The sequence below is a fragment of the Acipenser ruthenus genome, chromosome 3, assembly GCF_902713425.1.
Source record: "Acipenser ruthenus chromosome 3, fAciRut3.2 maternal haplotype, whole genome shotgun sequence".
NCBI classification, from domain to species: Eukaryota; Metazoa; Chordata; class Actinopteri; order Acipenseriformes; family Acipenseridae; genus Acipenser; species Acipenser ruthenus.
This window is the reverse complement of record NC_081191.1, coordinates 27,408,294-27,425,967: the sequence shown is the minus strand read 5'-3', so window position 1 is coordinate 27,425,967 and position 17,674 is coordinate 27,408,294. Positions and strand designations below refer to the sequence as shown.

Genomic DNA, 17,674 nt, shown 5'->3' with positions numbered 1-17,674 from the left:
TCTTTGCACAGCCCGGACACGAACCGACGGCGTCCAAGCTGTATGACTCATCCTGAGCTCCTAGTGGCAGCGCTTTAACTGGATGAGCCACTCGGGGACCCCTCGGAAGTGTTCTTTCGTTTTAAAATAAGTTCAGTTAATTTGAAGTCCATCCAGGGTGTTTAAGGAAAGTAAAATCTACAGTGTGATAGAGATGCACCTGAAACTTGTTTCACATTTCCATTACTGGCATTAGCACTGACTTCAAAGCATTTCGATATCAAATCAATGCGGTTCAAAGCAGTAGGAAACCACTGTATTTTAATTTTTTTAGCTTTTAGTGAACAAATGCTCTCATTCCTCTCCTCTCACTCGCAGACTCAAATTCTCTCTCAATTCTCCCACCGTCAGGTCGCGCTTCTCTCTTTCAGACTGTCATCTCCACACACACACCCAAGTCCTTCCCCCGTTCCTCAGTCATTGGTCCAACACTCCCTATCCCTGACTGGTCATGTCAGACCTGCTCCCACCCCCCTCAGTGACACACTCACACACAGGCAGTCTTTCAACTCTGTCTCACAATCACCAAAACATACAGAGAATGCTAACAGATTTGAACAAGAATAACACAGTTTACAAACACACATTATTTACAGAGTACTCCCATCCCCTTCCCCAGTCCATAATCAGGTCCATTCCCACATTGTCTTGCAAATCAAATGCCCCCCCCCCTCTGCCCCCCGCTACGTGTCATCTCTTTTGGCAAGTGATAGTTTCAGAATCATATCGTTATGAATTAAAATACTTCTGTTGAAAATATAGTACTGTACCAACAAAACCAACTATAGTACATCTAAATGGAAGCCTACTTATTTTAAAACAAAGTTCTTTCAGCTATGTATTTTTGACATTGTATCTTTTTTGTTTTCCCTGAAAAAACGGACAAGTGTTGGAATGGGCTAAAATGAAATAATCAGATATACATCACACAAGTTTAACCGTCACTAAAGTCAAAATTTTATAGGGTCGGATATATGAGTGCTGACTGTAATATAGTAGCTTCTGCCATTTAATTCAGGGATTGATGGTACAGTGGGTAATATGCACTTGTAGTCATTGTTACATTGTTGTTTTCACTATTGTGTATTTATACAAATCATTTAGTTAAGAAGTGAAAATTAGCATAATGTTTAGTATTGTTCAATTGCATTCTTTAAGCAGGTAACAAGGATGGGCAGACACATGGCAAATTAAATTTAATAGAGAAAAGTATAAGGTACTGCAAACAGGCAATAAAAATGTGCATTATAAATATCGTATGGTAGATAAGGAAATTGAAGAATGAATTTATGAAAAATACCTAGGAGTTTATGTTGACTCAGAAATGTCTTCATCTAGACAATGTGGGGAAGCTGTAAAAAAGGCCAACAAGATGCTCGGATATATTTAATTTAAGTCAAGGGAAGTAATGTTAAAACTTTACAATGCATTAGTAAGACCTCATCTAGAATACTGTGTTCAGTTCTGGTCACCTTGTTACAAAAAGGATATTGCTGCTCTAGAAAAAGTGCAAAGAAGAGCGACCAGATTTATCCCGGGTTTAAAAGGCATGTCATATGCAGACAGACTAAAATAATTGAATTTATTCAGTCTTGAACAAAGAAGACTACGCGGTGATCTGATTGAAGCATTCAAAAATCTAAAAGGTATTGACAATGTCGACCCAGGGGACTTTTTCGACCTGAAAAAAGAAACAAGGACCAGGGGTCACAAATGGAGATTAGATGAAGGGGCATTCAGAACAGAAAATAGGAGCCACTTTTTTACACATAGAATTGTGAGGGTCTGGAACCAACTCCCCAGTAATGTTGTTGAAGCTGACACCCTGGGATCCTTCAAGAAACTGCTTGATGAGATTCTGGGATCAATAAGCTTCTAACAACCAAATGAGCAAGATGGGCCGAATGGTCTCCTCTCGTTTGTAAACTTTCTTATGTTCTTAGTTCTTAAATCCAACAGGAACCATCGTCAGAGGCAACCGCTAACAAAAGGTGCCTATAATATTAAATGAACTGCTTTATAACTTATGAATGCATTTCCTTATTTATCTGTATGTTTTATATTGAAGTTTTAACATGTTCATAGTTTAATAATTTAATGTTAAAATGTAAGTAACGTAATTAATTTGCAGAGTCAGTGTGATACCTCGAAAAAAATGCGCTGAGCCGATAAAGAACCTTGCAGTTAAAATGGAAGGCTCTTTTTTAATGCCTACACCATTACCATTTAAGATTGTACAGTATTTATCGAGATTACTCATGACTTCAAAGTAATGTTGCATTTTACCCCCTGAAAATACATTTTACTCTCTCAGTGTTAAAATTAGAGGGTAAGCTACTCCCAGACCCAAAACCTTATCTGGAGCGCTGGGTACACGTATTCCTATCATCACTATATAACTGACTAGATGATTTCTTCCCTCTGTGTTTATAATAACAGCATTGCCGGTATGTACTTCTTTAAATTGGCTTGCTGCATGTAGTACAGGCTGTTGTTCTCTAGGTGTCAGTAGCTGATTATTTTTGCAACCTGCCTTCCTATTCTGTTCTGCATGTTTGCAATCAGTTGTGCTCGGTTTAAATGTTTCTACCAGGACCTACATTTAGCTCTGATTCGAGGACATTTACACAGTGTTGAGCTTTGGGCACATGAAGCTTCTAGGGAAGGAATGGCAATCTTAAGTGTTACCGTGTTGCAGGACCGTAATTTAATTGTACATTTGTAAGTACTTTGTTTGAAGTTATCCTGTCTTGTAAATGTAAAAGGTACATATGTTGAGGTACAGTAGCATACTCTTCCCAGCAGTATTTGGGGTACCTAGTCAGAGCAAGGTCCTCTGGATGCCTTACAATATTGTCATAAAGTGAGATCTGATTGGATATTTCTGTGATCCATCTGCCAAAGCATTAAATCATAAGGCAAATAATGTTGTGGGTTGGTGCTTATGAAATATCCATGGGAGCCGAATTGGGCCCCAAGGCCGAGCTATTTCTTGGGGACAGGACCTGTGCCTTGGGAGGTGACTTGAGGCTTTTGAGGCAAATCCCTGTTTGAAGTACAGTTCTTCCCACATACACAGGCTTATAGGTTTTGTACACATACTGTACACGTTCACAAGCATTCAACATTCTGTGACTGTTTTTTTCTAAAATGTTTTTATGCAGCTCAACACTCAGTAGGACAAAAAAAAACAACATAATAAAAATCCATCAATTCAAATGTTTTTGTTTTTCAACATAAACACATCATAACAGTCACTTTGCTTTATATATACACAAAGCTGTGTTCTGTTTTAATTGAATTTTGGGACACTTTAGTTGTACAACTGACAGCCAGAGGTTTGTCTCAACCTGTTAGAGCAGGAATGCAGATTGTCTAGTATTGCAATCAATAATATGGTCAAGCCGTGTGTACTGTTCAGGTCAAGGTTATCCCTCGCATTTCATCTGTGACCTTGTGTCCAAAGGCTAATATTCAGTGCTTTGAGAGACTGGATTTAAGAAGGGCTATAAAACAGGATGCATGATGATTGTTTGGATACTGAACAAATAGCCGTGGAGAATGATATTCGTATTTCCAAAAAAATGATGGAATATGGTTATATAACATAAAAAATGATTCCCAAGATTTTCGGAAACTTTTTTGCTTTACTGAAAATCAAGATTCAGATGGTGGCATCCAACTTAGTTACCCATACAGTAGATTTGTGATTCGTAGTCCAGCGACCTGATGAACACAGGTTTGAACTGTGGAAATCCTTATCTTGATTTCCAGGGATATTTTGATCTCACAAATGATCAAAACATGTGTTTTCACTTTTTTTCACTACTGGCTATAAAAATGACACATACCCTTTTCTGTTTTAGTTTATGTTTACAAATTAGTCAACTAAACTATTCATTCTTCTAAGACACATTTCTAGTTAACATAGTATTTTATTGGACTGGATTGATCCGAGACGACCCAGCCAGCCAGTGTGTCAAGTGCAATTTCTTTAAGTCTCCAGCACAGTATGTGTTGGTCTGTAAAGTGTTCCATTTCAGTCTCTTCTTACAGTGCTCAGGCCTACTGGCACACCTTACAGATGGCTAGACAATTTGCACCTTACAAAACTCACCGCTGTTATAGAACTAGTTTACTCCCAGCAGGTACAGCATGTTAGGGTGACCAACTTGTGGCTACAGAGAACTGAAATGCATCCTGACAGGCTTATAATAATTTCTTTTTTATCTTGCCTTTATTTGAAGCGGCCTAATTAATCCATGCACATGTGATTGCAACTGTCTTAATTTTTGTTCCCTTTTATAACATAGTCTTTGTCTTACTTGTATATCAGACACAGCTATCTGCTGTCCTGGAAGATAGTACTGTCTATTGAAACACAATGATAGGGCGCCAGTTGATTCTATTCTGCTGATTTATATCTTAAACTAATTTAAAAATGCAGTGTGGGTTTCAGTGTCTAAGCAGGCTTGCAGATTTTTTTATTTTTTTATTTTTTTATTCAAATGTCCTTCTTGAGTGAAGTTATATAATAGTCACTGTTTGCTGCATGCTTACTTGATCTGAGTTACCGCTTTTACCTTTTTTTGATAACGTGCATTGGTATGTCAGATCCAAGACATAGCTGTGATGCTCCCTTGTGAGTCCCCAGCAAAGACCGCCCAGCGAAGACTTTGCACAGCCAAGACACAAACCTGTGCTGTATGACTCGCCCTGCGCACCATGCGGCTGCGCTTCTTCCAGGTGAGCCTTCGGGGACCCCGTAAGTCACTTTTTTATTTAAATCCTTGTTAAAAAGGAAAGACCAAATCTCGTCACATAATAGCTATAACTGGTGGACACATCAAGTGAACATGGAGTCAACAGTATACCGTGCCAGTATAAAAACCTTGACCGTTGGATTTTATCCTCTTCTCGCACCCTCGCTTTGCAAGGGAACTGGTTAACAGCTGCTAAACTGTGCTAAAGACAGTACTTCAGCAATAGTTTCAAGGCACTTCAATGGGATCACACAACTACAAAAAGCTGTGTGGAAAACAATCAAATTGCAAATCAACCTCTATTCAGTTTAACCACTCTCACAACAGTAGAGCACCTAATTAAAACACCACCTTAATAATCTTACTTAAATATACCTAATGTTAAGAGTTGGAATGAGGCATCTAGACGCCACTGGGAGAGATTTGGAAGTCCTTGCTCTACCTGTCCTCGCTCTGACTGCCCTTGGACGTGTGGCCCTTAGACGTCTACTGCTTAGAACGGCTGATGTCAATTTGATTGTCAATTTATACTGTCCTACAGGTCTAGAGTTGCTCCATTTTCTAAATTATTATTATTATTATTATTTATTTCAATCAACCACAGCTCTGAATACTTTATTATTATTTATTTCTTAGCAGACGCCCTTATCTAGGGCGACTTACAATTGTTACAAGATATCACATTATTTTTACATACAATTACCCATTTATACAGTTGGGTTCTTACTGAAGCAATCTAGGTAAAGTACCTTGTTCAAGGGTACAGCAGCAGTGTCCCCCACCTGGGATTGAACCCACGACCCTCTAGTCAAGAGTCCAGAGCCCTAACCACTACTACACACTGCTGCCCCTACTTTAGAAAATGAATTCCTTCAAACCAGCTAATGTAGTTACATCAGCAACAAGGATTCAATTGTACTTACCAAAATCGCTATTTTTTGCCTGTCTACTGCAAACAGCTAAACACAATCCAAGCAGGTCGGTCGCTAGATAAAAAGAGCCCTAATTTGAGATACTGCACTTGTCACATTCCACTTAGTTAATTTAGTTTTTTTGCACATTGTTAAAAATATCTACATGGCTTAGTGGTCCATGTAAACATGCCCTGTAAGGGAGGGGGCTGCTCCAGTTGTTGTTTTCGGATTCTCATTTATCATCCCGCTCCTTGGTGTATACTTACGGTGCAGGAGCCGTGACAAGAAAGGACAAATTACCACATCATTCTGTCACTGGAAACTTCTTTAAAGTCATAGTTCTACCTCATTAACAGAGATGCACTAAATTGAGTTGCCAAAATCAGCTCTGTGCAGAAAGGCTTGCCAGGTGATCTGTCGTTCTCTCTGTCTTGCTGAAAGGAGCCTCCAGTTTTTCCTGCAGTTTGCCAGCTCATTATTGCTTAGTCGTTAGCCTTCTATGGTGTGTGAACAATATGAACGGGTAAAAGCTAGATTTTAGCTAATATTTGCTAGTTTGAGTGATATGACACTACCATTTTGCATTTTTGCTTGAAAAGAAAACAATATGAAAACATGATGAATGTATTTTAGGTTTTTATAAAAAGGAAGCAAAGTCGTCCTGACACATGGAGAAAAGTTTGTTGAGATTATAGGCCCTATTCACAAAACTTTAAGGACTGTTTTAAGAAATGTTTATTTTTTATGGTGTTTATAAACATTCACTTAAGTTAAACAGTGCTTTGAAGACCAAAAAAAAAAACACCTAAAAACCTTCAAAGAAAAAACATCAAATTGAACTTGATTTATTGAATCAAAATGGTGTTTTAAAAAAATAAAGCAGTCCTTCTCAAAACATTCCTTGAAAGCATCCTCAAAGTTTTGTTATTAAGGTTTTATAAAAGAAAAGCAAACTGGAGAATTTATTCCTGGGTCTGCCTTCACAGCAGAAATAGAGAATGTTTTTGTAATTTGGTGTCTTGTTTGTAATTGAAGTGCACAGATGTAGCTTGGATTGGAGGAGCATGGCTATTGCTTAATGATGTGCTCTGAGTAACACATTTAATGGAACGTGAGCACCAACAAACCTTTAGAACTCACCACTGCCTCAAGTGCGTTTGGTTTTAATGTTGTGTAATCTGTGATTGAACTGACAGCTTTTCATTGTTTTTCCTGTACACGCTGATTTCATGTGAGCGTTGTTTTGTTTTAGAAGAGCTTGCTCAAAGAGTATTTAGAAGTGTCTGGTTGTACGTTTGACAGACAGATTGACAGGCAGTGTCGAAGGTGTTTGCCTGGCTTGCCCTGTCATGTTTTGTAAGCTGACAACTTGCCAGTAAACATTTCACAAATATCAGTTTTTCAGTATTTTTGCTGAACTCAGATATTCCGTTCTCTTTAGTTTTTTACTTGAGTCTAAAATCTGAGGTAAATCTGTCCTCAATATCCCCATAATCAGGCCCTAAAGACCTTTGCATTGTGATTAAATTAGGCCCATGTATAAAATGAAAAAAAAAGTTAAAATTTTGTCTTTAAAGTAAATTTATAGTGGCACCATCTTTTATCTTAAATATATTCATATAAATATTACATTTAGTTTTTTTTTACTTACTGTTAGTTAAGCCACTTTCACACACAAATGCTGCCACTGAACCGTCTCGGAGATGTTTAAAAAATAATTTAAAATACCCTTTCACACAGCACGTAATTGCACAATCTATGCTGGTGTAATACCGTCATAACCTTTTCACACAGCCAAAGGGATCATGTGAGTACAACTTTCAAACCTGTCAGTCAACAGATCGTTTTCATGGCAACGGCGATTTGCCCATAAATTACAGCATCACGGACCGTCCCTTCTATTTGTGAAGTCACATCCTTGTCAGCCCATAAAGTTAACAATTCCTCAACTTATTCCAGACTCCAATTAATACCTCGTTCTTGATCAGCCATTGTATCTGAAAAAAATTAACGACAAATACCCAACACGTCCGGTATACATGCAGTCACGTGAGATGCTGACTTTCAATCCAAACCCACGGTAGCACTTCTGGCATAGCATTTCACACAGGAGTTAAGACGGTTCAGTGCCGTCTCTGAACCACCTGACGAGGTGGTTCAGAGACGGCATAAAATATGATGGCTCTGTGATGGTATAGGCCAGAGGCGGCCAAACCGCAGCTTGCAGTTGAAGTGCGGCTCCCGGTGAAATGCTGGGTGACGCACACTTTGTGGCTCAAATTAACTGAAGAATAATAAACAAAAGCGAAAATAAAAGAGAAAAAGTTTATTGTTTTTGTTCTCTGTAGTCATTCATGTTTATTATTCTTTCTTCTCTCCTGTTTATTTCAGCCTGCATGTTCATTGCACATTTCATCACTTGATGACCTTCGACACCGTGCGCTCGCGCATGCGTATTTCAATCACCTTGTATGAAAGCCGGATGTGTGGTTGAGTCAATTTGATCATTTTGAATGAAGTTTCTTGGAGTCAGTGGCATTGAGTAAACCCTCCACTTAAAATCTCATACAAAAGTATGAGACTTTAAGACAGAATAGGACAAAGAGTTTGCTTTCACTGAAAACAGTGGTTAATATCTGTGTTTCATCTGTAACAAATCTCTTACACACTAGGCGAGCAACCAACGTCTATGGAACAAATCATAACAGATTTTCATCTGAATATCCTCCTGGTTCAGACTTGAGGAGAAACAAACTAACCTCTTTAAAAGCACAACTCAGCAGTCAGCAGATGCTCCTCTCTGCGTTCAGTAAAGAAGCTGCTGTTTTACAACATGTGTCTTGAGGCTCTTGGCCATATGAACATTTTGGTATGCGGCTCATATGGTCATCAAGTTTGGCCATCTCTGTTATAGGCAATTCACACAGACCAAAATACTGCATCAGTGCCGGTTCTGAGCCGTCATAACTCGTCTGTGTGAAAGGGGTCAATGACTGGCTGAAAATGCATTGAATTTAAAAGATTTATTTTGTTATGCCAGACTGTATCTCCTTGTACAGGCGACATACCAAAGTGCAGCCTGCCCAGTTTTAGTCAAGACAATGGGATATATATGTAAATATAAATACTGTGGTAGCAATTCCATTTCAGAAGTCTGAAATGGAACTGAATATTGAACTGGGAATATGGTGAAAACAACAGAAAGGTTGAATAGTACTGTCTGTTTTGCCTTATAATAACTCTTTTGTATTTATTTTTATTTTTTTATCACTTAACAAACTTAATTAAAGCAGATGGTGATGATGTCACTCCTTTATGAAATGCTGGTTTCCAGTTGTGATGATCATCTGTGACAAACTTAAACAGCATGGTATAAAAAATTGCTAGTTGAAGCCCTGTAAAGCAGGTGGCAATATAATCCTGAAAAGTTATTTTTAGATCTTATTTTTGGAAGGACTTTTGGAAATCAGTGTGCAAGTTAGAGGGAATATATTTATTATTTTCAGGAATTCTGTTTAACCGGTGCTAGAACTGGGCACATGTTTTTTATTTTAAATTACATATTTGTTAAAACCCTTGTCGTCTTTAACTTTTTTTTAGTAGTATTACTGAAATGGAAGCTTGCATTTGGAATGGGTTTAAACATTCAGCCTCAAGGTAATAAAACAAGTAATACATTCTGGAAAGTGCCTGCAGTTTTACAGATAAGCCTATGTATAATTTGAACCGAGGCTCTCCAATCATTTGGTCCAAACTGCCTCCAAAAATACACAGGTGATACATTTAGAGGAAGGGTGAAAGTCGAGTGAGCTTAAGTGAGCCATTTATTTTGTGGTCTCCAGGTAGAGACAATTATTTTACCCAGCACTGATTCCCCAACATGTCACAAAATCCTCAGTATGATTCTTTGGCCCTGGGCCTGTTATGAGTAAGACACACTGAGGTGACCAAATTCATTTCACCTGTGACAAAGGGGAAATAATTACCCAATGCTTTTTTTTTTTCTTGCCTCTCACTAGCATAACAATATTCTCATAGGTTCCAGTTGCAAACATTGAAGCATCTCCTGCAGTATAGCCATGGTAAGAGCCCTTTGTTTTTACAATATGCCGTCTTGACCACTGGTATTATGACATAGTGCAGAAAGAAAGTCCATCCACTTACTTGCCACTTGAACATGTTAAAAATATTAAATACATACAAATAAATGTTTTAAAACATTTCAGTAGGTTTGCTTTATCTGGGATAAATATCTTTTTATATTATTATTATTAATTATTGCTTAGCAGACGCCCTTATCCAGGGCGACTTACAATTGTTACAAGATATCACATTATTTTTACATACAATTACATTATTTTTTACACATTTTATATATATATATATATATATATATATATATATATATATATATATATATATATATATATATATATATGTATTACTTGTCATGACACACGTGCATCAACATATGAAATGAACTGAATAAGTAAAAGAAAAGCAATAGGCAGTGTATGTTAATAAACTATAATAAAGTAACAGACAAACAAATGTTAATAAACTGTCAAACTAAATTAACACAACACCCCTACAATCATTAAAAAATGCAGCAGCAATATACAAGACATGCACATTATTTAACAGAATGGTGAAGCTACTCACCAGATCGGGAAACATCAAATTGTTCAGCAACCTGTGTCTGATTCAGGTATTTTTTGTAGCAAGAGAAACAGTACCACATTTTGTTGTTTGTTTACATGCCATTTTGTATCGATGAGGTGCACTCATGGAAATCAGAATACAAAATGAGTCAATGGATATGACAGCAGTTCTGGAATGATTTAATAAACCAATCAGTGTGCCTCAAGACACTCTTACGATGATAAGTTGCTTTTGAAAAGACTAAATAAAGCATTTTAATTTATGCTGGATGATGATGAGTTATCAGGTTACAAAACAGTAATCTATCAGTTGTGAACAAATCATTATCGGTGCCAAGAAGGTGTTCTTTTAAGCGAAGTTCCTGTTCCTTTAGCCGGAGCATTTACAATGAGAAAAATCTGTTTCACCACAAGGGTGTTCTCTTAGGTGAAGTGTTCTCTTAGGAGGTGTTCCTATATGCGGAGACTAGCGTGACCACCTTTTCAAAATGCAAAAATGGGACACCTGCCATTTCTTATGTTGGGATATAATTACATTTTTTTACTGTTTGCCCCAAAGAGCGGGGGTGGGGTGGGAGTTGGGGGGGGGGGGGGGATAATGGTTAGTTGAAGTGATTGTGAGAGTAAAATGATTAGAAATGGAACCAGCATAAAATATTTGTGAGCTAGTTTTTCCTTTACATTTTCTTTTATTGTTTTAACTGGCAAGCGAGCGAGTGTAAGGCATTGCAAAATAATACTGCAGGGGCGGTGCTATGATGCGCTATAAACAGATATGCTATCATTACTATGGTTTGACTGTGGCGCTAAACTGTAAGATTGCACTGTGTCTACGAATTCGGGACAGATGCCGTCCCGGAGACAATAAGCCCGGGACCGGGACTTGATCTTTACATTTCGGGACTGTCCCACCCAATTAGGGACGGGTGGTCACCCTAGCAGAGACTACTGTGTGTGTGTGTGTGTGTGTGTGTGTGTGTGTATGTGTATGTGTGTGTATATATGTGTATATATATATATATATATATAGATGTGTGTGTGTGTAATGTTTTAATGCTCTGTTAAAAATATTCAGTAAAAGAAAAATAGAGGCAAGGCTTTCTCACATCATCATTTATAAGACAACAAATTGTGTGGTTCCCAAAGATTACTGTTATTACACTTATCTTTTTATATTGATGTCAGTGAGCATGGAAGTGCTGGTCACTAAATGACACCTGCCCATTCTTTAAAGCGACACACATACATGTCGTTTTGGAGAATAAATAGGCCTATGTTTAAAAACCCGAATTCCTTTCACTTAGCAGCCTTATTTTTTTTTTTTAATTGAGCAGAAAATAAAAGAGCATCGTTTTTCTAACAGTTTGTTTTCAAAAGTTGTCAAAATATTTTCATATTTAACATTCATATTTTGATTTTATAATTTAAAATTCAAATATTTTACACAATAGTTCTTGGCGTAATTGAAAACTACAGGTATATAAATTGCCCATAAATAAAGGATGTATAGTTTCAATGTCTGGTAACAGTCAAAAACATTGGTATGTGCAAGTAAGACATTTCCATGCTATTCTTTTTAGGCTAGTGCATCTGCAATACATCTCTTGAAAGATTTCCATTTCAAACATTTTAGGCTTTAGTATTAAGATAATCCATAAGAATGTATTTATTTAGATTTATACAATTGTTTAATGCTTGTATGTCTTTTTTTTGTTGTATTTTATTTGTTACTATTTTAAAGTTTGACTGAAATGTGCCAAATGTTCCTGTGTTTGCCAAAAAATACACTAACAACAAAGGGATGATAAGGCCTCAACACGGCTAGGTTTCTACTGTTTTTTTGTTGTTGTTTTTTTAAGCTGATTTGTTTGTTGTTTTATATTTTTACTGCTGCATGGGGCAGATGTACTACATTAAAAGGTTTTTTTTTTTTCCCCCAAAACATTTAAATAAAGGCCAATTCAAATGTGCTTTATTTAGTTAGATGTGCTTTAGGTTATGATCCTAGTAAAAAAAGACAAATAAAGAAATGAAAAATTAGACCTAAAGAAATTATTATTGCATATTCTTGCATAAACATTCCATGGGTACATGTGTTTCTTTGTTAACTACAGTAAGACAAGGTGACCTACTTCTGCATACTAATTTAGAACTTTGCATGGGCAATTATTTATGTTATTCAACATACTGTGAATATTGAAGGTTGTATCATTTCACATTTTTGTGAAACTGTGTGGGTGTTTCTTCTGATATGTTTGCTGCAGATGTTCACCACAGACTTTTTAAGTGGCAGGGAATGTATTGTATGTTACTAAAATGTACCCTTCAGTATTACTTTGAGTGAAGTTGTGTATGATTATTTAACAAACTTTCTGGTATTAAAATGCTCAGCTTCTTTGGCTACACACATTTTGGTCTGAAAATGGTGTTTGTTATTATCTTGCTCCTGTTTCGAGATTGATTTATTTGGGAAGAAACGTGATTTTGACATGTGCCTAGCTGCAGGGCATTATAAAGGGAGATCTGTGGGAAACAAGCTGCAGAGTTACTCAAGCTACTCTTCCCATGTGGTGCACTGACACCACAAAGAAAGGTGTAAAACCCCTTTGGACTCCAACAGCTTAATATAGGATTTTTGCTCCAGCAGATGTCAAGTTTCTTACAGTTTTCTGTCTGATTTAATTAGCACCAAGAACTGGTTCTCAGATTCAGCGCAGGAATGACTTTGACCTTTGTTTGCCAGTGGGACACTATATACATTCCCTTATGAGACTTGTCATCCATGATCCTCTCATACTAATGGTACTCACTTAAGGGACTAATGCAGTGTCCCACAGGCAGCTATTACATAGCACTGTAAAAATATAATAGGCATTGTATGCTGGTTTATAATTTATGAACACTAACTTCCTTCTGCCAACCAGAATCCCACAAACTCAATTAGGCTGGAAGTGAATCTGAGGCAGATGTGTAACCCTTTTATTGTTCTGTAGAAAACTTTTAAAACAACAGACTCATTTAAACATACGCAGGTTGTGATTATTTCAAAGTTTGTGGTGCTGCCATAGACACACTTTTGTATTTTTATAGTGGTGCCATTTTTTTGGTTTCATTCAGTTACTAGTCCCTCTCTAGTTGGCAGTTTGTTTTTCAAAAGTACAATCATTGTAACAATGGCTGTCCCAACTGTAGTAGTGTACTTGATCATTTTATGAATTTGAGCTTTTTACCTTATCTGGTTATTATTGATTTCCATTGTACAGTTTTTTTTTCCTTTAAAGAAACTTAAAAGATTTGACAGCAAGTTAACTTTCAGTGAACTTTACATTCAGTGGTCTTGCTTATCAAAGTGGTAGGTGCACAAAAACAAAATCAAGTGTTCAGCACTGAAAATATAATTAAATAGATTTAAATTGGCATTTTTACTGTACATCCATTGCCTTTGTCTGTACATTATGGAATGCTTTTAGATTTGACATTGGACTGAAACCTATTTTTTTTTTTCCTGTAATTTTAAACTGTCATTTTGAACTGAAGATTTTAAGTGTGTTTTGTTTTTTTAATTTGATTTACATGTTGTTTTATAGGCTAATGTTCTAATCTTTGTGACTTCTCTTTATTAAATAATGTTTATTATTCCCCCATTCCAAAAAGACAATACAGTAACCTTACTCAATCACCCTCTCTCTCACCCACCATCAACTATAGTGGACTGACTGACCAACACCATTCTTTGTCTTTGGTTTCAGATTTTGACTTGAAATACTTCTGGCTATGGAGCAGGTTTATGGATTATCTGCAGTGTGTGCTGGCATTCACTGCTTTAGCAGCTTACATTACCTACCTCTTCCTGGACTCTGATGTCTTTGTGGAAACACTGGGCTTCCTCGCTGTGTTCACCGAAGCCATGCTGGGCACTCCACAACTCTACCGCAACTACCAAAACAAGTCCACTGAGGGCATGAGGTAAGGGGCCACAGCATCTGTAGAACAATATTGCCAGTGTGCTGCCGAACAGTTATTTTTATTTTTATTTATTTAGTTGTTGATACAAACATGATTCACACAGTCATATGTGATATATTCTTAAAACATTAAGCCTAAATTGAATGCTGCCTTATAAAATCAATAAACAACTTTCATTCCTCTGTTACGCCAGTCGCATCTTTTTACCCACCTGACCCAAGCTATGGCTGTTGCAAACTGCTGAACTCTAGCCTGCCCGGTATATCTAGCTTAGAATGTCTCCACCTGGACTCATCTGGTGCCTGACCAAGTAGAGGTCCCTGAAGTGTGATATTCTCAAGTCCCTGATATTCCTCCCTAACCCTGCCAATGCAGAGCTCCCTGTGGGTCCTCAGTCAATATCGGCACGTTGGCTTGAGCTTTTACATGGTGAGTCTCCATGGACCCTGATTGACCTTCTGTTTTAAAATGACTTGTTGAATTAATTTGCTGCAAAGTAAACCTTTGAAATGGCAGAGACAAAACAGACAGCAAGGTTATTTCACGTCCACAGGTCTTTTATCAAGTTAGCAGTTCTAATAATTGTAGTGTGCGTCACAGGAAATGTGAACAGTATTTTATTGATGTGTCACTTACATTCACCAGGCCCTTTTTTATCCCCTGACCTTCGTTGCTTCTTGTTTCTCTGCTCATTCAGAAATGCTTTTAGTTTTGTCATAAGACTTTTATCATGTCTGTTCTGTAACCGAAATTAATTTCCATGACCGTAGAAATAGCACTAATTAAAACATGTTATGTATTGTCTGCTGTGCATGTGCCAATTAAGTATTGACAGATTAAATTTTGCACAGAGCTGTGAGTGTAATTATAACCTTGTGAAATGAATGCATTGTGATATGTTTTGAAAGTTAAATGAGTGAGAACCATGTCTTTAAATTCAGGCTCTGATTTTTAACTACCACAGTATAGATTTTAACAAGTAAGTAGCTTCAAATGTCATTTTAATAGCCTGCTCCATATACAGTGTGTGTATATATACAGGGCCGGATTAACCCATCACTGGGCCCTAGGCAAGCATACACTTGCGGCCCCCTAACCCTGAACAAACAGCCACACACAGACATATACACACACACACACACACCTCTATATACATTACAGCCTTTATAACTAGCACTCCACCCTTTTACAACAGGTAGTGTTCTCAGTTTGAAGTTATTATGAACGACTGAATGAATCTGACAGAAAATTAAACTGTAGGGAGTGTGCTAAATACATTTCAGAATAAAACTGGAAAAAACTGAAGCCTGCGTTAAATCCTGTAGCACAGCTCGACAATTACTTTAACTGATTTACTGAATGAAAAGACAACAGTTCAAACAAACAAACAAGGAACACTGTATGAAGTTGAAAAATGTAATATATATAAGGGTGCTGAAACTTTTTTTCACTAACTCCACAAAAATAAATAGTAAAAAACAAACATGCCTGTACATTGTTGTGTAGTTAAATACGTTACAGTTTACTGCACGCAAATCGTCAATAATGTTTCCTTGTTTTTTTGTTCATCGGGTGGGTTTTGACTCGCTTCAATAACATGCCCTTTTCTCAAGAGCAGAGAAATCGTCAATGTTTTGGCATACAAGTAAGTTTAGGTGTTACATATGGTAGATGTCTGTACCCTATAGAATTCTGTACTTTTGATGATTCCACACCGACACAGCTGCATTTTTTCAAAGATCGCTGGATGTGAAAGCTTGATGTTTCTGAACAGTATTTACATGTAATACAATGAAAATGTGTTTATTTTTCTTTTAAAGTTGTATAAGGTTACTTTAATCAAGGGTTTCGTGTATTGAGCAACGCAGGAGGCTGAACGTACTGTATATCTAGAAAATCAATGGTGTTATACATGCTATTTTATTTTGCCACAGAATTTGTTTTGTCTTGTTTACAATATTTGTTGCAAGCTGCAGCAGAACTCAATGGAGAACACAACAGGGCTTGGGCACAGAAATATCGCACATTCACATCCAGCGATCTTTTAAAAACTGCATCTGCACAAGCATGGAATAATATGGGGATACAGAATTGTATAAGGTAATGTTACAGAAATCTGTGTAACACCTGTCAGAACAATTTGATTTTGAGATACATGCCTCGGTTCGAATGTCAGTGAGTGAAGTTTTTCCAGTCAAATCTTTGTATGTAAAAAACCCCCAGAAAAAACACACATAACCGTTTTGGGCCCCCCCCCCCCTTGAGTTCGGGCCCTATTTACACGCCTAGTTGGCCCTGTACAGTATATGTGTGTGTAAATAGGGCTCTGGACTCTTGACCGGAGGGTCGGGGGTTAAATCCCAGGTGGGGACACTGCTGCTGTACCCTTGAGCAAGGTACTTTACCTAGATTGCTCCAGTAAAAACCCAACTGTATGTAAAAATAATGTGTAAAAAATGATGTAATTGTATGTAAAAATAATGTGATATCTTGTAACAATTGTAAGTCGCCCTGGATAAGGGCGTCTGCTAAGAAATAAATAATAATAATATATATATATACATATATATATATATATATATATATATATATATATATATATATATATATATATATAGTTGTAGTCAAAACTTTACATACCCCAATGGAAATTTATAATTTCTTGAAATTTCTCGAAAACAAGTAATTAGTTATTAATGCGTTTTGCTTTTGTGGATGAGGAAAAAAAATTACAAGAAATTTATTATTTATTATTTATTTTGCAAAACTCAAAAAATGCTAATTTAAAAAGTATTCATACACTTTGATGCTATGATAGTATTGTCTACAAGTTGCTAGAAATTTCAATATGATAATGCAGAACTTAATTCTAGAAAAGTCTAGAAAATGCTGGATTGTAGGTTGTTATAATAGTAGAAAACCCACTATACACGCGAGGCCCACCATGCAAATCGTATTGTTTGCACAGTAGAGTACACATACCTACTGTACTACAGAACAACGTAGATACTATTTAAAAGGTATGCAGTTTATTTTATAGACCAAAAGTAAAATTAACTCTTAAAAACGTTACTATTTTATAAGATAACAGGCTAATAAGATTACTATTTTATAAAATAACAGGATAACCTAACAGGATATTAAGATTATTCAGTGTCTATAAAATGCTAATTTAATCTGTCATGGAGATTATTTTGTTATAATGTTAACCTTGGTTTCACCCATGCTAAAAATGAACACATAATAGGTAGATAATTATTACTTTATCAAAAAAAAAAAAAAAAAAAACAGGAGCAAATAGCTATAACGTTACCATGAGCTATGTGACGTC

General features: G+C 36.7%; 1 protein-coding gene across 2 annotated transcripts in view; it reads left to right on the top strand.

The window, feature by feature from the left end:
- LOC117395006 (solute carrier family 66 member 2-like) overlaps positions 1 to 17,674 on the top strand; it is a 45,064-nt gene that overhangs the window by 10,730 nt on the left and 16,660 nt on the right. For both annotated transcript variants that reach the window (XM_033993833.3, XM_033993830.3), the window contains one exon: positions 14,127 to 14,343. In XM_033993833.3, the coding sequence (XP_033849724.3) occupies positions 14,127 to 14,343 (217 nt within the window). The remainder of the gene's footprint in view (positions 1 to 14,126; positions 14,344 to 17,674) is intronic.